This window comes from Oryctolagus cuniculus, chromosome 12 (assembly GCF_964237555.1).
Source record: "Oryctolagus cuniculus chromosome 12, mOryCun1.1, whole genome shotgun sequence".
NCBI classification, from domain to species: Eukaryota; Metazoa; Chordata; class Mammalia; order Lagomorpha; family Leporidae; genus Oryctolagus; species Oryctolagus cuniculus.
This window is the reverse complement of record NC_091443.1, coordinates 76698596-76726482: the sequence shown is the minus strand read 5'-3', so window position 1 is coordinate 76726482 and position 27887 is coordinate 76698596. Positions and strand designations below refer to the sequence as shown.

The following is a 27887-nucleotide window of genomic DNA, read 5'->3' as shown; positions in this document are numbered from 1 at the left end:
CCTCACTTTATGATCATTGCCATGAATCATATATGATGTGATATTAGTATCTGTTTTAACAAAAAAGTACATATTTATATGTATAAAATATCTACAAGTGAATTGATTACAGCAAAATGTTAAAATTGTTGAATACTAAAGTAAATTTTAAAAGTGCTTCTAGAAGCACAAAGAAAAAAATAAAATACCTGCGTAATTTAAAATAAGTAAATTCATCTCATATACTTAATAATGACACAGACCTAATATAATTTGTTACTATTATATCTCTGATGCTCAAATAGGCAATTACTAAGAAGAAAGGAAGTAATAAATGAATTAATGCTAAGAGAATAAATGTACATAATAGTCTAGGAATTGGAAATAGGGAACTAACACAAAGACATGGATAGGGGAGCATCAGTACAAAGATGCTAATTCAACCACTGCATAAAGGAATCATTCAGGCCAGCACTGTGGCATAGCGGGTAAAGCCACCACCTGCAGTGCTGGCATCCCATATAGGCACTGGTTCAAATCCTGACTGCTCCACTTCTGATCCAGCTCTCTGCTATGGCCTGGGAAAGCAGTGGAAAACGGCCCAATAACTTGGGCCCTGCACCCACGTGGCAGACCTGGAAGAAGCTCCTGGCTCCTGGCTTCAGATTGGCCCAGCTCCAGCTGTTGTGGCCATTTGGGGAGTGAACCAGCAAATGGAAGACCTCTCTCTCTCTCTCTCTCTCTCTCTCTCTCTCTCTCTCGCCTCTGTCTCTCTGTAACTTTGTCTTTCAAATAAATACATAAATCTTTTTTTAAAAAAGGAGTCATTCAAGAAGAGGAAAATAAAAGAGGACTTAGGTCACACTATTAACCATCAACTATTAAGCATTTCTTACTGTGATCCCTGAGTCACACTTAATCAGAATTGACTAGAGATTGGACCAAGGCATCTGTATTTTTAACAAGTGACCCTAGATGATTATTGGGTTTTCTAAAAGCTGAGATTGCTTAGCTTAAGCTGTTAATGGAGAAGTACCCTGAAAACAGTCCCAGCGGTTTGTTTCATAGGCTGGATGTTCCACTTTGCAGAAGAAAGAAGTATGAATGTATGCCAGTGTTTAAGAGCTTCTTGTTGTGCAAAGAATATTACAGCAGGATTCAAGAGCCCTGGGGCTGACCTCTGCTTCCATCACACGCTCACTTTACAACCTCATAACTACTGCTAAGTATCTTGATGGAAAAAAAACACTTGAGGACTGTGGATACCATCCAAACTTACTGATGCTTTATGAAGATTCAACACACATAATAGTTGACTTTTTAAAAATATTCCATTTGCATTATCAAAGGGCATGTTGAGCAGCTTGAGATTTCCTACTAACTTATTTCAGACAATAAAACACCACAATATTAAGCATAAAGAAAATTCTCATTTTCTCATCAGTATGTGCATCTTCAAACACAATCAGTAAAAAAAACCCAGAAATTACAACTAAAATCTTAGAATTTCCACAGAGCACTATAAGCACCAGAAAGGCATTAAGAAAAGGATAAACTTAACCCAGATCTCTCAGAAGTCCTATTAAATCTGTCATGACTTGATGCCGCTAGTGCATGCCACCAACAATTTTTTTTTTATCACAAGGTACATGAAAACGACATGTGGATAATCACATTGACTGTAATAATATCACGTAAAAGGGCAGAATGTTCTCATAACTGGAATGCTGGTTTATGATTTGGAAGAACAGCTTGTAATTCCGATTCTGCTGACAAATCGGTGCTGTCAGGTAAAACAACATTTTGCCACTTTGGCCTCTCCATCTCATAAAATTGAATATGAAAATTTAATTTCTAAAAATCCTAAACTGAGCTGCACAGGGTAGCAGCTAGATACAGGATCTGGAAGAGAAACACCAAAGTTCAAATCTTGGCCTTTCCATTTTCTGCTTTTGTTCCTTCCCAGGAGTAAAGTTATGGTGTCCCTGTTTCTCACCCATAAAATGGAATTAATAATAGTATTTATTCAATAAGGTTGTTATGAGGATTATATGATTTAATATACTAGAAAGATTTAGAGTAGTGCTTGGAACATAATGAAGGACCTAAAAATGTAACCCATTATTAAGCCTCCTATCTTAAAGAGTTCTTAAGAAAACTAATGAAATTATGAGTTTGTGGGTGAGTCAGTGCTACATTAAACACACCACATGCACATCAACTTTCATATTTCAAAATAAGAGCTGTCTGTTTTAAAGTCATTGTGTTTGGGACAAGTGTTGGTGGTACAAGTGAGGAAGCCTTGGGCTGGCTCTGTAGTGTAGTGTGTAAAGCCGCCGTCTGCAGTGCTGGCATCCCCTATGAGTGCCAGCATCCCACATGGGCGCCAGTTCCAGTCCCAGCTGCTCCACTTCCAATCCAGCTCTCTGCTATTGCCTGGGAAAGCAGTAGAAGATGGCCCAAGTCCTTGGGCCCTTGCACCCATGTGGGAGACCCAGAAGAAGCTCCTGGCTCCTGGCTTCAGATCAGCACATCTCCGGCCATTTAGGCCAATTGGGGAGTTAACCAGAGGATGAAAGGTCTCTCTCTCTCTCTCTCTCTCTCTCTCTCTCTCCCTCTCTCTCTCTCTCTGCCTCTCCTTCTCTCTCTGTGTAACTCCAACTTTCAAATTAATAAATAAATCTTTAAAAAAAAAAAAAAGGTGATGAAACCTCCACTTGCATGGCTGCATCACCATCAGAGTGTTTGGCTGGAGTCCTGGCTGTTTCCCATAATGCATTCTGCTAGTGTGCCTGGGAAGGCAGCAAATGTTGACCCAAATATTTGTGATGGACTTGGCTTGAGTTCCCTGCTCTTGACTCCAGATTCTAGCCCATCCCCAGCTCTTGTGGTCATTTGAATGATGAACCAGCAAATGGGCACTCTGTCTCTCAAACCAATGTAAAGAAAAATAATTCTAGAACTGAATCAGATGAAACTCAACATGTGTTGATTTCCCATTTTTTTTAAGTCCAAAATCAGGCCAAAGGAGCATATTTTAAAATCTTGGCTTCTATTTAGGACTAATCTCCTCAGATGTGAACATTATCTGCTTCCCCTCTCACCTGATTTACAAGCACATGTGTTTTTGGGTACAGTCTCCTAGAATTACCCCATTCAGTATACACAGCAATATAGTATGGACTCGGATAGTTCTCTGCTGCCTCTAGGGACCCTTGGCTACTTCACATTCTCAAAACTCCAAAATCACAGGCAACAAAAGCAGAAGCAGACAAATGGGACCAAGCCAAACTAAAGAGCTTCTGCATGGCCAAGGAAATAATCAACATAATGGATAGGTAACACACAAACTTGTTGAACACATTTTCAAACCACACAGCTGATAAGGGATAATATCAGAAACATGTAAAGAACTCAACTCAATATCAATAAAACACAAAATCTGATTTTAAAATGAGCTAAGACTTAAACATACACTTCTCAAAAGAAGTGATACATATAGCCGGTAGATATACAAAAAAAAAATGCTGAACATCACTAATCATCAGGGAAATGTAAATTAAAACCACACTGGGATATTACCTCAAGCCAGTTAAGATGGTTGTTACCAGTTTAAGTGTGTGGCTCAAGGTTAAGTTGCTGTTTGTGATGTCTGTATCCTGCATAACACTTCCAAGCAGAGACACTGCTTGGAATGCTCATATCCCATGCTGGGGTATTTAGCATTGAGTCTGACTCCACTTCCTTCCTGCTTCCTGCTAATGTGTACTGTGGGAGGCAGCAGATGATGGCTCAGGTTCTTGGATTCCCGCCACCAACAGGGGAGACCTGGATTGACTTCCATGCATCAGTTTGGCCAAGCTCCAGCTGTTGTGGGCATGTAGGGAATGAACCAGTAGATAGAAGATAAGAGGTAGCTCGCTCTCTCTCTCTCATCTCCTTCCCTCCTTCCCCCTTCCCACCACTCCCCCTTAACTAATTAATTTAAAATAATAGCTATTAAAAAATATGAATGATAAATACAGATGAAGATGTGGGGAAAAAGAGAATCCTTATATACTGTTACCGGGAATTTAATTAGTACAAATATTTTGTAAAACAGAATGGGGGCTGGCACTGTGGCATAGCAGGTAAAACCACCCCCTGTGGTGCCCATAACCCGCCCCCTCAATATGGGTGCCGGTTTGAGTCCCAGCTGCTCCACTTCTGATCCAGCTCTCCGCTATGCGCTGGGAAAGCAGTGGAAGACGGTCCAAGTCCTTGGGCCCTTCTACCCATGTGGGGGACCTGGAAGAGGCTTCTGGCTCCTGGCTTCGGATCAGCACAGCTCCAGCCATTGTGGCCAACTGGGGAGTGAACCAGCAGATGGAGGACTTATCTCTTCCTCTGCCTCGCCTTCTCTGTGTGTGTAACTCTGATTTTCAAATAAATAAATAAATCTTTCAAAAAAAAAATAAGATGGAAGTTCCTCAAAAAACTAAAAACAAATTACTATTCAACAATTCTACTACATACTATATATCCAACAGAACTGAACCTGGTGTACTGGAATTATCTGTACTCCTTTGTTCATTTCAGCTTTAGGTACAACAACCAAGAAACAATCTATTTAAATGTCCAACAGGTGAATGGATAAGGAAAATGAGGCAATACGTACACCATGGAATTCTAAATAGCTTTAAAACAGGAAGGAAATTTTATCATTTGCAACAACACGGATGGAAGTGGAGGACCCTATGCTGAGTGAAAATAGTCCAGCACAGACACACAAATACTTGGGGCTGGCACTGTGGTATAGTGGGTAAAGCCACTGTCTGCTATGCCGGCATCCCATATGGGCGCCAATCAAGTCCCAGCTGCTCCACTTCTGATCTAGCACCCTGCTGGTGCACCTTGGACAGCAGCAAAGATGTCTTGAGTCCTTGGGCCCCTGCACTTGTGTGGGAGATCCAGCTGAAGCTCCTGGCTTCACATCACCCCAGCTCCAGCCATTGTGTTCATTTGGGGAGTGAACTGGTGGATGGAAGAGCTCTCTTTCTCTGCCTCCCTCTTTCACTCTAACTCTGCCTTTCAAATAAATATATGTCTTAAAAATAGGCCGGCGCCGCGGCTCACTAGGCTAATCCTCCGCCTAGCGGCGCCGGCACACCGGGTTCTAGTCCTGGTTGGGGCGCCGGATTCTGTCCCGGTTGCCCCTCTTCCAGGCCAGCTCTCTGCTGTGGCCAGGGAGTGCAGTGGAAGATGGCCCAGGTGCTTGGGCCCTGCACCCCATGGGAGACCAGGAAAAGCACCTGGCTCCTGGCTCCTGCCGTCGGATCAGCGTGGTGCGCCGGCCGCAGCGCGCTGGCCGCGGCGGCCATTGGAGGGTGAACCAATGGCAAAGGAAGACCTTTCTCTCTGTCTCTCTCTCTCACTGTCCACTCTGCCTGTCAAAAATAAATAAATAAATAAAAATAAAAATAAAAAAAAATAATGTCTTAAAAATAAAAAGAAACACAGTACTCCATAATATCACTTACATGTAAAGTTGAAACAGTCAATTTTATAAAAACAATTTGGAAAATAATTACTAGAGGTAAAGGAGGAATGCAGGGAGAAGATGTAGATTAAAGAGTAATAATTTTCAGTTAGAGTGGAGTAATAAGGTTTAGTTATCTATTGCAGTGCATGGTGACCACAGTTAATAAAAATATAGTGTGTATTTAAAAACATTTAAAGGAATTCAACAGATTTTCAACATTCTCAACAGAAAAACTGATAAATCAGTGAGGTAGAAATAGATTACTTAGTATGAGTGAATCTTTCTACAATGTATATATAAAACATCCCATAGTACCTGTAAATATACCTAATTATTGTTTTCCAATTAAAAATGTTTAAAAAGATAAATATTTGATTGGCAATTATACAGTATTAAAATTAAGATTAGGAGGCTTCCAAGATGATGGAGTACGGAGGGAACTTACTGCTCTAGTCTAGGAGAAGATAGTTTTAAAAAAATGTGGAAGTGTTAGGGAGAAAACAGCAGAGGAAACTCTACACAACTTAGAGGGACACAGTGCACCTATGTGGAGGCCATGGACACCCACAACTCAAGACCCCAGTAGCCTAGAGCTTCTGCACCAGCACTGGAGAGTGAGGTGAAACCAGACTGCAGCATCCCAAGCCACTGGAGATAAAGCTGTTGGAAGAGCCCAGAGGGAACCTGGCTTCGAGCCACATTGGGGAGAGTGTACCAGCCAAACTAGAGGAGGGGGAAAAAAGGACAGACATCTTTCTCTCCCCAGTCACTTTACAACAGTGTCCTGTAACAAGCTGATAGAGCGAGTACCACTTTGGACATATGTAACAGCTGATCTAGCTTGTGGCTATGCCCAGCAACCATCCAAGTGGAGACCACTGACTCTGGTGGGGAGAACTAACAGGGGGCCAGGAGCATGTGACTGTGTGAGGCTTCTGTGCCAAGACTGTGAAAAAAACTGAGGGTGTGTGGGAGGACTCACAGTGTGGCTGGGACTTTGGGCAGTCACAGTGGGAGACTCCACACACTCAGGGCTTCCTGGTTATCTGGTGAGAGACATTGTCTACGGCCATACCACCCTGAACGCGCCTGATCTCATCTGATCTCAGAAGCTAAGGAGGGTTGGACCTGGTTAGTACTTGGATGGGAAAGACATTGCTGGGGAATCTGAACTTACACTGAGGACTGAACAGATCTTTTGTATGGTCCTTAAGACAGAGCAGACAAATAGTATACCCACTGGGTTTAGCACTTAGTCACTAGTCTCCTTTGAAGGAGCTCAGCTGAGCAGAATAAATTTTCCTTCTGATTAAAAAAGAGAGAGATTTACCATGCCAAACCTGGGTGTGTCACCTTAGACAAGCCTTTCACCCTGGATAACTAAACAGAGCTCCCTGGCTACAACTACTACACACCTCTAGATATTCACTGAAAGCAGACACTCCATTAAACTATGGAGGCATTACAAAAATAAAAGCCACCACAACGAAGAAAAAAGAAAAAAAAAAAAACAAAGAAGAAACCAATGAGTATATGCACAAATGCCAAACAACAAATGCACCAATTCAAGAAACAAGAATAAGGAAGACAACATGAAGCCTCCAAAAGGAGACAGCACTTAAGTACTAGATTGGGAAGCTGATGAGACTGAAGAAATGCCAGAAATGGAATTCAAAAAAATGATTATAAGATTAGATAGAAGTAATCAGAAGCAAATGCATGAAAGATTGAAATCTGTACATTTCATGAAAGATAATTTTTCCCACAAAATTGAGATCTTAAAGAGAAATCAAAGTGAAATGAAGAATTCAACAGAACAGATGAAAAATGAAGTGGAGAGCATTAACAACAGAATCGGTGAAGCAGAAGAAAGAATATCTGACTTAGAAGACAAAGCACAGGAAATTATACAATCAGATCAACAACAAGAAGAGGAAATAAGAAATCTAAAACATTATTTAGAATCTATAGGATACTATCAAATGACCCAACATACAGGTTCTAGGAGTTCCCAAGGTGTGGAAAGACAGAAAGGATTAGAAGGCATTTTTAGTGAAATAGTAACAAAAAGTTCCCTAATTTGGAGAAAGAAAGGTACATCCAAGAACAGGAAGCACATAGGACCCCTGACAGACATGACCAGAAAAGATTTTCACCATGAAACATTGTAATCACACTCACCACAGTAAAATATAAATATTCTAAAATGTGCACAAGAGAAGCGCCAGATTATGTTCAGAAGATCTCCAATTAGACTCACAGTGGGCTTCCCATCAGAAACCCTACAGGCTAGAAGTGAAATGCAAGATATAGTCCAAGTCTTAAGAAAAAAAGTTACTGCCAACCCAGAATATTATACCCTGCAAAGCTCTCATTTATGAATGAGGGTGAAATAAAGACCTTCCATTACAGAAATTGAAATAATTTGTCACCACACATCCAGCCCTGCAAAAGATGTTTATATGCGGCATATAGAAACACATTGGGGAGAGTGTACCAGCCAAACTAGAGGAAGGGGAAAAAAGGATAGACATCTTTCTGGTCATCACTAAGAAAGAATGTAAAAGAAGAAACTCTCCCAGTAAAAGTACAATGGAAATCCAAGGTAAAAAAAATAGGAATAAAAAGCCTTTATGCACCTAATTACAGGGTACCTGGCTATTTAAAAGAAACGGTATGGGATCTAAAGGGAGTTATAGACTCAAATAAAATAGTAATGGGGGACATCAATACCCCACTTTCAGCACTAGACAGATCAACCAGAAATAAAATCAACAAGAAAACAATAGTTATTGACACTATAAACCAAATGGATCTAGCAGATATCTACAGAACTTTTCATCCTACAGTTGCAGAATATATAGTCATCTCCCCAATGAATGGAACTTTCTCTAAGATTGATACATACTAGGACATAAACCAAGTCTCCACAAATTCAAAAAAATCAAAATCATAACATGCATCTTCTTGGACCAAAATGGAATAAATTGAAAATCAGCAACTCAGGAATCTCTAGAACATATGCAAACACATGGAGGCTAACAACATGCTCCTGGATGAATAGTGGGTCATAGAAGAAATCAAAAGAGAAAACAAAAAAAATTCTGGAAACAAATGCAGATTAACACAATGTATCAAAAATTATGGGATACAGAAAAAGCAATGTTAAGAGGAAAGTTTCTAACAAAAGGTGCCTGCATCAAGAAACTGGAAAGGCATCAAATAAATGAGCTATAAATGTATCTCAAGGATCTAGAAAAACAACATCAAACCAAACCAAAAATAAGTAGGAAAAAATAATTAAAATTAGAGAAGAAATCAACAAAATTGAAACCAAAAAACAGTACAAAATATCAGCAAAACAAAGAGCTGGTTTTTTGAAAAAATAAACAGAATTAATACAACATTGGACAAAGTGACAGAAAAAGAAGAAAGAAGACCCAAATCAATAAAATCAAAGATGAAAAAAGGAACATAACAACAGACACCACAAAAATAATCAGCAGAAGTTACTACAAAGAGCTGTATGCCAACAAACTGGGAAACCTAGAAGAAATGGACAGATTCCTGGACACATTCAAGCTACCTAAATTGAGCCATGATGATAATGAAAACCTAAACAGACCCATAACCAACACATAAGTTGAATCAGTAATAAAGACCCTCCCATGGGACCAGCATTGTGGTGTAGTGGGTAAAGCCACTGCCTGCAGTGCCAGCATCCCATATGGATGCCAGTTCAAGTCCCAGCTGTTCCACTTCTGATCCAACTCCCTGCTATGGCCGAGGAAAGCGGTAGAAGATGGTCCAAATCCTTGGGCCCCTGCATTGGCATGGGAGACCCAGAATTAGCTCCTGGCTCCTGGCTTTGGATTGGCACAGCTCTGGACAATGTGGCCAACTGGGGAGTGAACCACAGATGGAAGACCTCGCTTTATCTCTGCTTCTCCTTTTCTATGTGTAACTCTTTCAAATAAAAAAAGTTCAATCTTGATAACAAAAGAATAAATAAATTCTCACCTCAGAACACTGCAATGAGACGTAGAACATAAAAAATAAAAAGAAATCTTTAGAAAGAAAAAAAAAAAAAGGTCCTCCCAGTAAGACCGGATGGCTTCATGGCTGAATTCTACCAGACATTTAAAGAAGGACTAACTCCAATTCTTCTCAAATTATTCAAAACAATTGAAGGGGCAGAAATCCTCCCAAATTCTTTCTATGAAGCCAGCATCACCTTAATTCCTAAGACTGAAAATGATGCAACACATAAAGAGAACTACAGATCAACTTCTCTGATGAACATAAACGCAAAAATCCTCAATAGAATTCTAGCCAATCAAATCCAACAACAAATCAGAAAGATCATCTAGCCAGATGAACTGAGATTTACCCCTGGTATGCAGGATTGGCTCCACATTCACAAATCAATCAATGTGATACATAATATTAACAAACTGATGAAAAAAACCAATATGATTACCTCGATAGAGAAAGCATTTGATAAAATACAACACCCTTTCATGATGAAAACTCTAAGCAAATTGAGCAAAGAAAGAACATTCCTCCATACAATCAAGGCAATTTATGACAAATCCATGGCCAGATTCCTATTGAATGGGAAAAGTTGGAAGCAATCCCACTGAGATCCAGAACCAGACAAGGATGCCTGCTCTTGCCATTAGTATTCAATATAGTCCTGAAAGTTTTAGCCAGAGCCATTAGGCAAGAAAAAGAAATCAAAGGGGTATAAATTGATGAGGAGGAAGTCAAACTAGCCCATTTGCAGATAACATATACAAAGGGGATCCAAAAGACTCCACAAAGAGACTACTGGAACTCATAGAAGAGTTTGGTAAAGTAGCATGATATAAAAGCAATACACAAAAAGCAACAGCCTTGTATATACAGACAATGCTGAGGCTGAGAATGAACTTCTAAGATCAATATCATTCACAATAGATACAAAAAAAAAAAACCCAAATACCTTGGAATAAGTTTAACTGAGGATGTCAAAGATCTCTACAATGAGAATTACAAAATATTAAAGACAGAAATAGAAGAATATACAAAAAATGGAAAAATCTTCCATGTTCAAGGATTGAAAAAAATCAATCTCATCAAAATGTCCATTCTTCCAAAAGCAATTATAGATTCAATGAGATACCAATCAAAATACCAAGGACATTCTTCTCAGTTCTAGAAAACAATGATGCTATATTCATATGGAAACACAAGAGACCCCGAATAGCTAAAGCAATTTTGTACAACTAAAACAAAGCAGGAGGTATCACAATACAAGATTTAAAGACATACTACAATGCAGTTATAATCAAAACAGCCTGTTCAAAAACAGAAGTATAGACCAATAGAACAAAATACAAACACCAGAAATCAATCCAAGCGTCTAAAACCAACTAATCTTTGACCAAGGAGCTAAAACCAATCCCTGGAGCAAAGACAGTCTCTATAACAAATGGTGCTGAGAAAACTGAATTTCCACATTCAGAAGTATGAAGCAAGGCCCCTGCCTTACACCTTACACAAAAATCAACTCAACATGGATTAAAGATCCTAATCTATGACCCACACCATCAAAATATTAAAGAACATTGGGGGAACCCTGCAAGACACTGGCACAGGTAGGGTTCTTGGAAAAGACCCCAGAGGCACAGCCAATCAAAGCCAAAATTAACAAATGGGATTACATCAAATTGAGAAGTTTCTGTACTGCAAAAGAAGACTCAGCAAAGTGAAGAGGCAACCAACAGAATAGAAGAAATTATTTGCAAACTATGCAATTGATAAAGGATTAATAACAAGAATATACAAAGAGATCAAGAAACTCCACAACAACAAAACAAACAACCCAGGTAACAGATGGGCAAAGGACTTAAACAGACATTTTCAAAAGAGGAAATCCAAATGACCAGCAGATACATGAAAAAATGTTCAGGATAACTAGCTATTGGGGAAATGCAAATCAAAAACACAATGAGGTTTCACCTCACTCCAGTTAGAATGGCTTTCATACAGAACTCAACAAACAACAAATTCTGGTGAGGATGTGTGGGAAAAGGTACCCTAATCCACTGTAGGTAGGAATGTAAAATGGTAAAGCCACTATGGAAGATAGTATGAAGATACCTCAGAAATCTGAATGTAGATACCATACGACCCAGCCATCCCACTCCTGGTAATTCACCCAAGGGAAATGAAATCAGTTAATAGTTATATGCACCCCATGTTTATTGCAGCTCAATTCACAATAGCTAAGGCATGGAATCAACTTAAATGCTCATCAATGGAAGACTGGATAAAGAAATTATGGGATATGTATTCTTTTTTTTTTTTTTTTTTTTGACAGGCAGAGTGGACAGTGAGAGAGAGAGACAGAGAGAAAGGTCTTCCTTTGCCGTTGGTTCACCCTCCAATGGCCGCTGCGGCCTGCGCGCTGCGGCCAGCGCACCGCGCTGATCCGATGGCAGGAGCCAGGAGCCAGGTGCTTTTCCTGGTCTCCCATGGGGTGCAGGGCCCAAGCACCTGGGCCATCCTCCACTGCACTCCCGGGCCACAGCAGAGAGCTGGCCTGGAAGAGGAGCAACCGGGACAGAATCCGGCGCCCCGACCGGGACTAGAACCCGGTGTGCCGGCACCGCTAGGCAGAGGATTAGCCTAGTGAGCCGCGGCGCCGGCTGGGATATGTATTCTATGGCATACTACAACATGGTAAAAAATGCAGTCATTTGCAACAAAATGGATGAATCTGGAAAACATCATACTTAATGGAATAAGCCAGGTACAAATAACATATGTTCTCCTTGATCTGTGAGAACTAATAGAGCACCTAAAATGAAATCTGTAGAAGTGAGATCGACATTTCAAGAAGGGATGGCTTGAATAACCCTTATCTTGACTTTCAAGGAATGGGGTTTTTTTCTTCATAATATTTTTGAACTCTTTACTTAACATAGAGTGAATCTTATATGTCTAAAGTAAATTGAAAATATGTCTCAGTAAAAAAATAACAGTGGGAATAACAGAAGGAGAAGAAAGTTTGTAACTGTAAAGCTGTATATCTCTGCATACATTCCTACAGACATACTTCTAAGGGTACATTCTAAAAACTTGCCATGGTACCCCAAATCCCATTAAGCTGGGTGATCAAAATGATATCTGAAGTCTTGAAGTGAAAATATTAAGTGTGAAAGTGAACATATAGACAGGATTAAGTGTTAAAGTGATCATATAAATAGGATCTAGTGTCTGGTAATAATAATAGATAGAATTAAAAAGGAGAGAATGTTCCAACATGGTAAGCAGTCCACACAGCAGACTCATAGAATGCCAACCACTTTAAGTAGTGCTCTGACCTCAGAATCAGCCCTTAAAGCATTTTGGTCTGGCTGAAAAGCCCATGAGAGCATTTCATGCATGGAAATATAAGACACTGTGGCAAAAAATGTTCTACATAAAGGAACTCTATGAGTGAGACCCCATCAGAAAGAAGGGACCATCAAAGAAGGATGTACTTTTCTCTGAAGTGAGGAGAGAACTTTCACTTTGCTTATGGCCTTGTCTAAATACTGACAGAGTTTATGGACTCAAAAGGCTTCCATAGCCTTGGCAGCTCATGTTAAGAGCCTTGTGTGGTCACAGACATCACATATATGAGTATTAATTGTTAAATTAACAACAGGAGTCACTGTAAACTAACTTACCGTGCAGGACCTCTGTCCTCAATGAGTTGTATTATAAGAGTTAACTGTAAAACTTGTTCTTAGGGTTTTTTTCATGTATGTGTGTGTGTGTGTGCAAATACTTGAAATCTTTACTTAGTATAGAATTGGTCTTCTTTGTACACAGTTAATTGAAAATAAATTTTAATGGAGAATGGGACTGGGAATGGAGAGTGAGGAGGAGGAGGGGTGGGAGTGTGAGTAGGAGGGCAGGAGTGGTGGGAAGAATAACTATATTCTTAAAGTTTTCTTCTGAAATTTGTATTCATTAAATAAAAGGTTTCTCTCAGGAAAAAAAAGAACTAAACAATACCAGGACAAAGGTTGTTGCTAGGCAGTATAATTTAATGAAATATTTTGCAAATGTATTGCTTTTTTTTTTTTTTTTTGACAGGCAGAGTGGACAGTGAGAGAGAGAGACAGAGAGAAAGGTCTTCCTTTGCCATTGGTTCACCCTCCAATGGCTGCCGCAGCTGGCACGCTGTGGCTGGCGCACCGCGCTGAACGGAAGCCAGGAGCCAGGTGCTTCTCCTCGTCTCCCATGGGGTGTGGGGCCCAAGCACTTGGGCCATCCTCCACTGCACTCCCGGGCCACAGCAGAGAGCTGTCCTGGAAGAGGGGCAACTGGGACAGAATCCGGTGCCCCGACCGGGACTAGAACCCGGAGTGCCGGCGCCGCAAGGTGGAGGATTAGCCTAGTGAGCCGTGGCACTGGCTAAATGTATTGCTTTCTACTGACAGTACTGCTATGCCTATTTTGAAGGAATATTTATGAAAAATGATAAAATAGCTTCAAACTAACAAAAATAGATAAAATATAATATGATGCAGAAATATTTGTAGATGATGTAATATATTGACTTCTACAGCAAAATCTAAAATTTTTCAAATAGGTGATTTTTTTTTTTGACAGGCAGAGTGGACAGTGAGAGAGAGAGACAGAGAGAAAGGTCTTCCTTTGCCGTTGGTTCACCCTCCAATGGCCGCCGCAGCCGGCGCGCTGCAGCCGGCGCACCGCGCTGATCCGATGGCAGGAGCCAGGAGCCAGGTGCTTTTCCTGGTCTCCCATGGGGTGCAGGGCCCAAGCACCTGGGCCATCCTCCACTGCACTCCCGGGCCACAGCAGAGAGCTGGCCTGGAAGAGGAGCAACCGGGACAGAATCCGGCGCCCCGACCGGGACTAGAACCCGGTGTGCCGGCACCGCTAGGCAGAGGATTAGCCTAGTGAGCCGCGGCGCCGGCTGGGATATGTATTCTATGGCATACTACAACATGGTAAAAAATGCAGTCATTTGCAACAAAATGGATGAATCTGGAAAACATCATACTTAATGGAATAAGCCAGGTACAAATAACATATGTTCTCCTTGATCTGTGAGAACTAATAGAGCACCTAAAATGAAATCTGTAGAAGTGAGATCGACATTTCAAGAAGGGATGGCTTGAATAACCCTTATCTTGACTTTCAAGGAATGGGGTTTTTTTCTTCATAATATTTTTGAACTCTTTACTTAACATAGAGTGAATCTTATATGTCTAAAGTAAATTGAAAATATGTCTCAGTAAAAAAATAACAGTGGGAATAACAGAAGGAGAAGAAAGTTTGTAACTGTAAAGCTGTATATCTCTGCATACATTCCTACAGACATACTTCTAAGGGTACATTCTAAAAACTTGCCATGGTACCCCAAATCCCATTAAGCTGGGTGATCAAAATGATATCTGAAGTCTTGAAGTGAAAATATTAAGTGTGAAAGTGAACATATAGACAGGATTAAGTGTTAAAGTGATCATATAAATAGGATCTAGTGTCTGGTAATAATAATAGATAGAATTAAAAAGGAGAGAATGTTCCAACATGGTAAGCAGTCCACACAGCAGACTCATAGAATGCCAACCACTTTAAGTAGTGCTCTGACCTCAGAATCAGCCCTTAAAGCATTTTGGTCTGGCTGAAAAGCCCATGAGAGCATTTCATGCATGGAAATATAAGACACTGTGGCAAAAAATGTTCTACATAAAGGAACTCTATGAGTGAGACCCCATCAGAAAGAAGGGGCCATCAAAGAAGGATGTACTTTTCTCTGAAGTGAGGAGAGAACTTTCACTTTGCTTATGGCCTTGTCTAAATACTGACAGAGTTTATGGACTCAAAAGGCTTCCATAGCCTTGGCAGCTCATGTTAAGAGCCTTGTGTGGTCACAGACATCACATATATGAGTATTAATTGTTAAATTAACAACAGGAGTCACTGTAAACTAACTTACCGTGCAGGACCTCTGTCCTCAATGAGTTGTATTATAAGAGTTAACTGTAAAACTTGTTCTTAGGGTTTTTTTCATGTATGTGTGTGTGTGTGTGCAAATACTTGAAATCTTTACTTAGTATAGAATTGGTCTTCTTTGTACACAGTTAATTGAAAATAAATTTTAATGGAGAATGGGACTGGGAATGGAGAGTGAGGAGGAGGAGGGGTGGGAGTGTGAGTAGGAGGGCAGGAGTGGTGGGAAGAATAACTATATTCTTAAAGTTTTCTTCTGAAATTTGTATTCATTAAATAAAAGGTTTCTCTCAGGAAAAAAAAGAACTAAACAATACCAGGACAAAGGTTGTTGCTAGGCAGTATAATTTAATGAAATATTTTGCAAATGTATTGCTTTTTTTTTTTTTTTTTGACAGGCAGAGTGGACAGTGAGAGAGAGAGACAGAGAGAAAGGTCTTCCTTTGCCATTGGTTCACCCTCCAATGGCTGCCGCAGCTGGCACGCTGTGGCTGGCGCACCGCGCTGAACGGAAGCCAGGAGCCAGGTGCTTCTCCTCGTCTCCCATGGGGTGTGGGGCCCAAGCACTTGGGCCATCCTCCACTGCACTCCCGGGCCACAGCAGAGAGCTGTCCTGGAAGAGGGGCAACTGGGACAGAATCCGGTGCCCCGACCGGGACTAGAACCCGGAGTGCCGGCGCCGCAAGGTGGAGGATTAGCCTAGTGAGCCGTGGCACTGGCTAAATGTATTGCTTTCTACTGACAGTACTGCTATGCCTATTTTGAAGGAATATTTATGAAAAATGATAAAATAGCTTCAAACTAACAAAAATAGATAAAATATAATATGATGCAGAAATATTTGTAGATGATGTAATATATTGACTTCTACAGCAAAATCTAAAATTTTTCAAATAGGTGATTTTTTTTTTTGACAGGCAGAGTGGACAGTGAGAGAGAGAGACAGAGAGAAAGGTCTTCCTTTGCCGTTGGTTCACCCTCCAATGGCCGCCGCAGCCGGCGCGCTGCAGCCGGCGCACTGCGCTGATCCGATGGCAGGAGCCAGGAGCCAGGTGCTTTTCCTGGTCTCCCATGGGGTGCAGGGCCCAAGCACCTGGGCCATCCTCCACTGCACTCCCTGGCCACAGCAGAGAGCTGGCCTGGAAGAGGGGCAACCGGGACAGAATCCGGCGCCCCGACCGGGACTAGAACCCGGTGTGCCGGCGCCGCTAGGCGGAGGATTAGCCTAGTGAGCCGTGGCGCCGGCCAAATAGGTGATTTCTTAAATTTTCAATTTATACATGCCTTTTAAGGAACAAATGTATTGCTTCTCTGAGTTTTTATTTTTTAATTAATTAATTTATTTGAAAGGCAGAATTACAGAGAGGCAGAGATAAAGAGAGAGAGAGAGGGAGAGAGAGAGAGAGAGAGAGAGAGAGGTCTTCCATCTACTGGTTCACTCCTCAAATGACCACAACAGCCAGAGCTGCACCGATCTGAAGCCAGGAGCCAGGAGCTTCTTTAAAGTCTCCCATGTGGGTACAAGGCCCAAGGACTTGGACTATCATCCGCCACGTTCCCAAGCACATTAGCAGAGATTTGGATCAAAAGTGGAACAGCCAGGACTTGAGCCAGTGCCCATATGGGATGTCAGCACTGCAGGCAGAGGCATAACCCACTATGCCACAGCACCGGCCCCTCAATATATTAATGTATAGATATTACCAAAGCCTTTTCATAAAACGCAATCATTCATCACTTTAGAGGGCTGTTATATTATTATTTGCTTTTAACAAATCATTAACCTGTTTCCTTAGATTGATTCTATCCCTCCCAATATAAAAAGAAGAAATTAAAGAATGCTGTGTGGGTAGGTATATTTGCTACGGAATGATTAACAGTGTAAATTTGCTGATGATCCCCTGCATCAGAGCAAAGCTAGCACGTTATAAACACAGATTCTACTTATGGTCTGAAACCCTCAAATGCATTCTAAAGTTTGAAAAGAACTTCTTGACAAGTTTGGACCAGCAAGGTTCCAGCAACTTAGAGAGAAGGCCAGAAAGTAACTTTAAGAAATACTTTTTGAGTATATGCCAGGTACCAAGCCATGCTCTGGCATTAAAAGCCACAGAGAGAATTACTCATTGACTTTTCAATCTGGTCCATGGGCAGAGAAAACATAAATATAAATGTACAGCCACAACATGTGATTTGAGAATGAAGTACTGAAATTTATGAAAGATTCATGAGTTCCAAAATCTCCTAAACTGCAGTCAATCTCTTGAACCCATAGCTCCACATCCAGGAATTTATCCCCTATCCAGGCTGTTTCATTTGTCCAATGACCCATGATGGGGTTGCAGTGCCATGAGTAAGAAACATAAATGTCCAATCATAGGGGAATGATTGAAAACGTTTTGTAATAACTAGATAATAAAACCCTGTGTGTCATTAAAAAAGAATCCAGTAGATAACAGCATGAAAAGATCTTTCAAATATAGATTACAAGAAAAAAAATCAAGGTACAGGATAATACAAATCAATGACAGCATAATGCCTTATTTTAAAGAAAAGAGGTATATGTAGATTTATATAGAAACAGTTCTGTCTCTTTTCATTCTCTTTAAAGATTTATTATTTTTTAATTGTGTGTGTATATATATACCAAGACAAGAAGACATATTGTATCACTAACTCACACAACCCTGAAAATATATTTCTGGCCTCATTACAGGACCACCAAATCACAATGTATAGGGCAGGAATCTAATAACGAGTCATTTATGAAGAGCACCACATAGGGGTGGATGTTGGAGGACTCTGTAGCGTCATGGGTAAATCCACAGGTTGTGACACTGGCATCCCATATGGTGTCAGTTCATGTCCTGGTTGCTCCACTTCCAACCCAGCTCCCTGCCAATGGCCTGGGATAAGCAGCTCAAGATAGCAAAAGTCCTTGGGCCCCTGCCACCCATATGGGACACCCAGATGAAGCTCCTGGCTCCTGACTTTGGCCTGACACAACCCTGGCCATTGCAGCCATCTATGGTATGAACCAGCAGATGGAAGATTGTGTGTGTGTGTGTGTGTGTGTGTGTCCATCTCATTCTTTGTAACTCAGACTTTTGAATTATTTTTTTTTAAGAAGAGTACTACATGAACAACAACTGCTACTACTAAAGCTCCCAGATGATTCTAACAAGCAACCACATTGGGAACCAGTGGTCTAAACCTGTGAAGTGTCAACTCCAATACATTTTTATACATTGGATTTCACATCCTATTCAGGAATCACAATATTCTCACAAAATTTTATAACAATTTAGAACACAAGCTGCACACCGCTATTTTAAAAATCAGTAATTTTGTTAACTGACAATGTCACAGTATCTTTCAGAGTAAGATTCTTGCTCTGCCAGCTAGGAAAGTTATTTGAAACTGACTTCAGTTCTGATTTCAGATGAGTGTACTCAGACTCCACAAATACTATCCTTGACACAGCTACTGTAGGGTAGCATTTATCTGTCTCTCCAAATTGTGATTTATACAATGGATCAAGAACTCCAAGTGAAAAACTGAGAAACATTTCACATGAAAACCTCAGTGTGTCAGAAAACTTAGTTCCTTTCACATTAGTATTGGTTTCTCATGAAAACCCTTTAATTGATATAAAACTAATGGCTGATTCTGTTCTCCAACAATAATATTTTCTAAGTCAAAGATGAATAAAACCACCTTAACATAAGTAAACACATTGCTTCTCCAAATACTCAAACCAACCATACATTTCATTCTGGATGCACCACTTAGTAGACATGTTACATTCAGTAATTTATGGAAGTTTCCAGTATTTCAGTGTCCTTACCTGTAGAAATGGGATATAATAGAATCACATTTCTTTTTTAATATTTTTTTATTTATTTGAAAGGCAGAGTTATATATAGAGAGGAAAGAGGCAGAGAGAGAGAGGAGAGAGAGAGAGAGAGAATATCTTCTTTCCGCTGGTTCATTCACCAAATGGCTTCAACAACCCTGACCAAAGCCAGGAGACCCAGAGCTTCCTCTGGTTCTCCTCCATGGGTGCAAGGGCCCAAACACTTGGGCCATCCTCTGTTGTTTTTCCCAGGCCATTAGCAAGGAGCTGGATTGCAAGTGGAGCGGCAGGAACTCGAACTGGTGCTCATATGAGACACCAGCATCAAAGGTGGAGGCTTAACCCACTAGGCCACAATGCTGGCCTCAACATTTCATTTTCATAGCAGTGTTATAAGACGTGAAGGAGAGAACACAGATAACTGCCTGAAAAGTGCCCAATAGTAATGTTGAGTCTCTACCACTTTTCTGTTCTCTCCAGAGATAAAGTCCTAGTCCTAGGAATTAAAGGTCACAGTTTGAATACAATTTTTAAGCTTGTACATTCTATTAAACACCCTGTCCCTCTTTGATTCAGACTCTTACAGTACATATTCACTCAATGCTATCTCTGAATTAATCACTGGTCTAGGGGCAGTACAAATGAAAGCATGAGAAAGACAGAACCACTGGTTCACAGTTTAGAAGAGAAAATGAGAAGTGTACCCAAACATAAGGAGGAAGCCAACACCAGAGCAGGGAGGTATGTGGGAATGTACAGGAGGCAACAGTTGCAGATGATGCATGATGCAGGGCTGGAGATGGGATATCAGAGTCTTCCCATAATGCTTTGGACTTAAGGCCAGCTACAGAAAAAGTACCACCCAGCAGGGACCAATAACAATGGCAGAATTTGACCTCACGGACAAATTTGCAGCAACATACTCCCAAGATCTCTTTCCCTCCTGGAATGGTGTTCAAGATAAAGGCTCTCAGAAACACCATCACCAAATATCCACATACATAAACATTGTGGGCAGTCTTGTCTTCCAGACCCTGAAGGCAAGTGTTGAAGAAAATAATTCAAATGTCTGAGCTTACAAATTCACAAAGGTTTATCTGGAGAAAAACAATCCCGTAGTTTTACAGCGAGAGCTCTGTGGTACAATCTGGCCAGGTTCGAGATAAAGAAAAGACAGGCACTGCCACTACATGACGACAGGGTAGCCATGGAGAGAAAAATGGGTTGGCATCCGCCCAACACCCGGGAAGCAGATGGCCATGGGCATAAACCCATCATGACAATTGGCACCTCGTTGGGATGCTCTGTGCAGGGCAGAGGCCTGGAAAATGTCCTTCTTTGGATGCCCTTCCTTCTGAGGCATATTGAGACACAGGATAGGGAAGGCTGCCTGATTCCTGCCAAGGCGAGCAGAGATGGCCTTTAAAATCCCAGCAACCACAGCCTCCTGGGCAGTCAATCTGTTGTCTTTCAGCAACTAGAGAAATGCTTAAAGATGTGTGTTGATTTCCACTAGGGAAGGGGGCACCAACAGATTTCATGCAAAGTTGGCTTTCAGAACAAGAAACCAAGTTTCAAGAAAATGGAGTGGTCAGAGTGCTCTGTGGCCAGGCCTAACAGGTCAAGTGTACAACACAACTCCGTTTTTTCCATTGTAGAATTCTCAAGTTGGTGGTATGTAAATAATCAAGTGTGTTTATGTTTCCAAGGAGAAGTGCCACCGGATGCCTGGTTTATAAGCTGTCTAAGGATCATTACAAGCAACAATCTATTTTAGAGAAGCTTGCAATTTTGGAATTTTAACTTTTTAAATTTCATTTTTCTGGCCAGTGTTGCGGCTCACTAGGTTAATCCTCCACCTGTGGCGCCAGTACCCCAGGGTTTTAGTCCCGGTTGGGGCGCCGGATTCTGTCCCGGTTACTCCTCTTCCAGTCCAGCTCTCTGCTGTGGCCCGGGAAGGCAGTGGAGGATGGCTCAGGTCCTTGGGCCCTGCACCCGCATGGGAGACCAGGAGGAAACATCTGGCTCCTGGCTTCGGATCGGCACAGTGCGTCAGCCATAGCTACCATTTAGGGGGATGAACCAACGGAAGGAAGACCTTTCTCTTTGTCTCTCTCTCTCTCTCTGTCTAACTCTGCCTGTCAAAAAAATTAATTTTTCTTAAAGATTTATTTATATGTTTATATATTTATTTGAGAGGCAGAATTACAGAGAAAGAGAGGCACAGAGAGAGAGAGAGAGAGAGAGAGAGGTCGTCATCTGCTGGTTCACTCTCCAAATGGCCACAATGGCTGGAGCTGTGCCAATCCGAAGCCAGGAGCTAGGAGCTTCTTCAAAGTCTCCAACGTGGGCGCAGGGGCCCAAGCACTTGGGCCATCTTCTACCACTTTCCCGGGCCATATCAGAAACCTATTATAATTGGAGCAGCCAGGACTTGAACTGGCACCCATACGTGATGTCAGCAACACAGGCAGAGGCTTAACCTACTATACCACAGTGCTGGCCCCTTAAATTTAATTTTTTTAAACAAATTGCATCTTGGGGCCAGCACTGTTACAACACTGTTACACCACTACCTGCAATGCCAATACCCCTTATGAGCAGCAGTTCCAGTTCCAGCTATTTTACTTCTGATCCATCTCCCTGCTAATGTGCCTGGGAAAGCAGTAGGTGATGGCCCAAGCGCTTGGGTCCCTGCACCCACATGGGAGACCCGCATGGAGTTCCTGGCTCTTTCCTTTGGCCTGACCTAGCCCCAGCAGTCATCCGGGGAGAGAACCAAGAGATAAATGGTCTCTCCCTCTTTCTCTCTATAAATCTGCTTTTCAAATAAACATTTTTTTTAGAAAATGAACTGCATCCTATATATGTAAAATATACAATGTAATGAGATAGATGTAGATAATAAAATTATTATTGAAGTAAAGCAAATGAACATAACCTTCATCTCAGTGTTACCCTTTGTGTAGATGTGTTGCAAGAGCGGGTACCAGTTAGTCATATAAGAAAAATACAGAATATACTTTTATTAACTATAGTCTCAAGGTTACACATTAGATTTCTACATTTGTTCATCCTACTTATCTGCTGTTTTGTAATCATCTTTATTTGGTCCCTCTTCTCGACTCCTGGTAACCACTGCTTTATTCCCTATATATATTTGACTTTTGTGGGTTAAGATTTCACATATAAATGAGATCATACAATATTCTTTTTTCCATATCTGCATTATTTCATTTATGATAATGTCATCCAATTCTACCCATGTTGTTGCAGATGGTAGAATCTCTTTTTGTAAAGCTGAATGTTCTATTCATATATTATGCCTCCTAGATTTTATGCTTTAATATATATTACATATATCAGTTTCTTTTTAAAATGTTGAACATTCATTCTTTATGCAATATATAGCCTTGCCTTATTTATATATACTAACATTGCAACCAGAGACCTTAATTAAAATCTGTATCTATTAAATCATCCATTCTCCCCTCACCCTGCCACATACACAGACACTTTTTAGTCTTTAGACCTGACTTTAAAGTAAGTTTCTCTAAATTAATTGCAAATAAAATACAATGTGTAAAATACTGGCTTGCAACCCAAGAAACTGTCAATTGAGTTTCAGTAATAAGGACTTCTAACAATCAAAAACCACTCTGGTGTAAGATATATATTAATTATCTCAATATAAATTATTTTTATAATTCATAATGTTTGATTATTGTATATTTTCAGAACAATTCTAAATATAGTTGGCAACTACGTCCACCCTGAAAAATTCAGTGATTAAAAAAAATCATTCAATGAACTCGTTACCCTTGACTTACAATGTTCTTTATATAAATTACTTAGGCTGTGTTGTTTTTATATAGGCACATTTTCAGAGCAGAAAACCCCAATTACTATTTTAATTTTCTTAGAGCTTGAAACAGTTTAACAATAACATATCCAACTATTGAATAATCTGCCCATATCAATCAGAAAATGACCAATTTTAAGGAATGTCTAATCACAAATGTCTAATAAAGACAAAGAAGCCATAATCATGTACTGGTAGCATCAATTACTATGTTACATTATTTTAGAATATGAAGTAACAATTACATAAATATATACCTTTATGAAATGCTATAGAAGTATTTTACTTAAAAATGACAATGCCATTATCAGTAAATATTAACATTTAATTCATTAAAAAGTATATTATAATAAACTATCTTCAAAACAAAGTGATAAACATGTAAATAAAATAAATTCAAGAAATTAGGGTGCATGTGGATGAAGCTTGATTGAGCAATAAAAACATCAACAAACTTATATCATTTATATACTTTTCTAAATTGAATGAACCAAAATTATTTACCTGGGAAATTCAGCAAAATTTTTAGATAAGATATTCTCATTTCACTTCTACTCCACTTTTAAGGAGGTGACTTTTTGACTTCCCCCCTAAGGACTCTTTCTAGAAAGACCCAGAGGTCTCGGCTCCACTCTTCTCCTTATCTGCATCAGTGAGGGAGCTTGTGATCCACTGGACTGGACAGGGCTGGCACTAGACTCAGCTCTGCCCACCAGCAAACCCCAAAACGAAGATTTAATAGAAGAAAAAGTGATGAAGTCTGAGAGCCCATCCTTCCAAATGTGTCAACATCAACTATAGCTGTTTCCTCAACCCTGCAAACCAAATGCATGCAAGAAATAGACCCCAGACTCCTGGGCTGAACTGGGGGACACTTGATTTCACCCATCCTTCCCTTGATAACTGATACCACGGAGTTGGTTCATTTAAACTTTTTTTTTTTTTTTGTATCCAAACCTATCAGAGGCATCTTGATCCTCAGTATGAAGGGTTAATTTGGGCTTATATTACTATGACCCACTTAAAATATATTTTGATTTTTAGTCATCAAGTCCAACTTGTTGGGAGAGCTTTGTGAGTAAAATAAAACCCTTCTGAGAATAAACATGCAAACTTCTTGCAAATAAATGCATTACCCCCTGAGTAAACACAGAACATGCTTTCCAACAGTTCCACTCAATGATAAAGACAACGAGCCCTTAATATAGCATTAAACAGAAGTACCTCCAGCCAGGATCTTCTCTTCCAACTCAGCCATTTGCTTCCTATAGGCTCTTAGAGCTGCTTCTTTGAAGGAGGGACGAATTCTCTTTGGCTTTGTGATTTCCACTGGCTGTTCGGGGATGTTTTGGTTTTCGTCTTCTTTAATTTCCACTTCAGCTGATGGTTCATTTAAGGGCTCCAATTCTCCTTCACTAACCACATCATCTGCCTGCCCATCATAACCCTCATCTTGTGGAGTTTCGTAAGGTGTTTCATATGAAGGGTGATCGTATTCTTGCATTTGTTCATCTGTTTCAGTTGTACTAGTCCTGTTTTCTAGCTTAGCAAGGACTTGTTCCATCACTTCGACATAATCTGTTTCATTATCAGCCACTGGTTCGCTGTAGTCCTCCTCATCCTCAGCTTTGTAGTAATAAGGTTCTGTGTAGACATCAGAGTCAAGGGTTGTACTTGATTCATTTGCCGTTGACTGGGATAATGTCCTAAACCTCCCCATCAAGGAAGAACCACTATCCTCATAACCACTGAGACTCTGGGTACTTTTGTTCCATACTACCTCCAAAGCTGACTTAGCCCTCTGTAACGTGGACCCAAATTTGGGGAAGCTGAAAGTTTTATCAGAAAGGTCAATGCTTAATCGACTATGCCAAGATTTGGGTGGGGCATCTCCTGAATCATCACTCTGAAGTTCACTTTGACTTTGATACAACATCGACAATGGACTTTGATTTCGGTACAGCTCATTAGAATTAGCTTCCTTATAAGAATCATATTTTCCAACCCACTGGCCTTGGGGCTCATTATCCAATCCAGGGCATGGAGATGAGTTGTCATCCTGGGTTAAATCATAGCTCTCCGAGTCATCTTGAAGGTCACTGTGGCACTTGCTCAAATCTTCCAAGTCTTTATTGTGAACGTCCAGCTGTTGGTCAGATAGACTGTTTGTGTCATAGTCAAAAGCTTCTTGGGTGGATGAGTCCAATCCTAAATCAGCTGTTGGCTCTGCTTGATCCCATTCCTTCCATGGAGAAAGATCCTCATGTAAAGAGAGCTGAGAATCACTATAATGACTCTGGTCTGCAGATGCACATACCACGCCATTACTCATTCCACTATCCACAGTTTCCGGTTTCTTGCTTTCTCTCTGCTCCTGGACACCCTGAACACTCCCATTCAAGTGCAGTTCCTGAGGGCTGTCGTATAAGATGGATGTGCCCTCCTGTCTCCTTTGCCAAAGTTCCCTGTCTGATGATGACAGAAGGGAGCTGCCATTAGTTCTAGAGAAAAACTGATTTTCTGAAAAATCCTCTGAGTAAGACTGACACAACTTGGAAAAATCTGATTCAGAACGACTAAGTTTAGTAGTGAAGAAATCACTCTGCGAATGCCAGAGAGGTATTGCATCTGCATAGTGGGCTGTAGTTTGTTTTTCTAAGTTATCTGATTCTGACAGTTGTGAGGAAATTTTATCATAATCTGATTTATTTGAACTTCTGCTATTAACAGTTTTATTTTTGGATCTAGAACTGTGTGATTTTGAACTTGATTTGGAAACACTTCCTTTTATTGGAAAGTCAGACTTGGAAAACACAGCGTAACTGTTTCTATTAAGGTCAGATTCCAACTCTCCCTCACTGTCCTCAGGTGACTGCCAATTGTTCTTCTTGATTTTGGGTTCCGGAGTAGATAACTTTATGTCCATGCTTTCATATGTCTGTGAAGATGGTATTACTTTCTCCTTTCTTTCTTTGATGTCATGAGTCAGAATATCTGTTGAGATTCCAATGCCAGTTCCTTTGAGTTTATATGATTTTTTTAAGACCAAATCTCTTTGCTGAGGTGTTTCAAAGTACACAAGTATAGGTCTAGGTTTTGCATTTGGACAGTCTCTTTGGTGCCCTATCCTCTGAGCAAATTCAATTTTAATAGCATTTGGTGCATCTGAAAAACCCATTTTATCTATTAGAATTTGGTACACCACACTTTCAACATACTCAAATCTTTCTTCAGGCACATTTAAGAATCTCAGACTTGCCTTGCTTCCCATATGGCCTAAGTGTTTAATATAATCATGGATGTCTCTAGTTTCCCTCCGGGACTGGACAAACCCTGTACGCAGTTGCTCAATTTCACTTTGTACAACCTCTACACTACTGGAAATCTCATCAATGGAGTGTTTGAGGGCATCCACGTGACCTCGAAGCTCAGTAAGTTCTGTTTCAATCTGACTTATTCCCTGAAGTTCCTTAAAGATCATTTCCATGACGTCATGTGTCTGGCTAATGCAGCCAGACGAACTGAATCCAGGCTCTAGAGCACTTGTCTTTGGGTTTCGGGCAGTTCTGTCCAAAGACTTGCTTCGGATTCCCCAGGTTTTCTTCATGGTGCTCAGCTCTGAGTCTGAGGAGACGCACTCTTGACTCTTCTTCCATTTCCGCAATTTTCGTAAAGCTCCTAGTTTTAAGCTATGTAGAGTGCGTTCCCCATCAGAGCTGCCCTCAGAGGGCGCGAGGCTGCTTGAGCTCTTTCTGTTGCGTCTAACTGGCATGGTGTGTGCTGACTGTACCTGGTTTTCTGTGCTACTCCTTAGTTCATTTAATGACTCGGAATAGGAACTCTCGATTGAAGAAAGCTCAGGAAGCAGATCCTCATGGTCGCTGCTGGTTACATTAATGTTCTTTTGTAGACCATTGGCAATAGCCACTCTGTAACTGAAGGTTGGCGAGAGGGAAAACTCTTTACTAGCCTCGTCTTCTTCTATGGATAAGTTCCGAGCAGATGAACACTTTGCAATCTTCTTTACAGTGCTTTTCAAAGTATTAGAAAATGTGGGAATTTTGGTCTGTGTAGCTGTGGGAAAATCTTGATCCTTTTTCTGGGAAGGATTCTCTTTTTTTTTGGTTGTATTTCCCAATTTCTTTGTAAACATTCCTTTACAAAGCTTATGGATGTAAGGTAAAATCAAGCTCTTGAAAAGATTAGCCACCATGGAGAGTAATTAGTGCAAGCTTTTCTGCCCCAAAGAAGTAGACAAGGTATCAGCATGGGAATCTGTAAATCCAAGGCCAGCATCACTGTTCAGATGGTCTGCGAGTCACTGAAAACAGCAGGAAGTGCAGCGGTGGCTCTGCCACAGTGTCAATGTCCTGGGAAAACCAGAAGCAGAGCTCCATTCAGGAGGGGCACTTTCTCCTAGAGGGGTTTCATGAATCGCTCTCTCTGCCACATAACTTCATGTAGTGTCTAAAAAGGAAGGAACGTTAACATGATTAAATTAGAATTCAATGATCGATTTAGCCCATGTCCCAGACTTTTCAGAAATATCCGTATGTTTTTGAAATATATGTGAAAAATTACAGAGGGGAATATCTGAACTTCAACACAAAATTACTTTCAAAACAAAAAAATTAAAAGCGAATCAGAATCAG

General features: G+C 40.6%; 1 protein-coding gene across 1 annotated transcript in view; it reads right to left on the bottom strand.

Annotated features, from left to right (window-relative positions):
* The window catches only part of UNC13C (unc-13 homolog C), a 656715-nt gene extending 629264 nt beyond the window's left edge, over positions 1–27451 (bottom strand). The window contains exon 1 of the mRNA XM_017348010.3: positions 24460–27451. Coding sequence (XP_017203499.2) covers positions 24460–27448 — 2989 coding nt within the window. The 5' untranslated portion in view covers positions 27449–27451. The remainder of the gene's footprint in view (positions 1–24459) is intronic.
* Between the last annotated feature and the right edge of the window lie 436 nt (positions 27452–27887).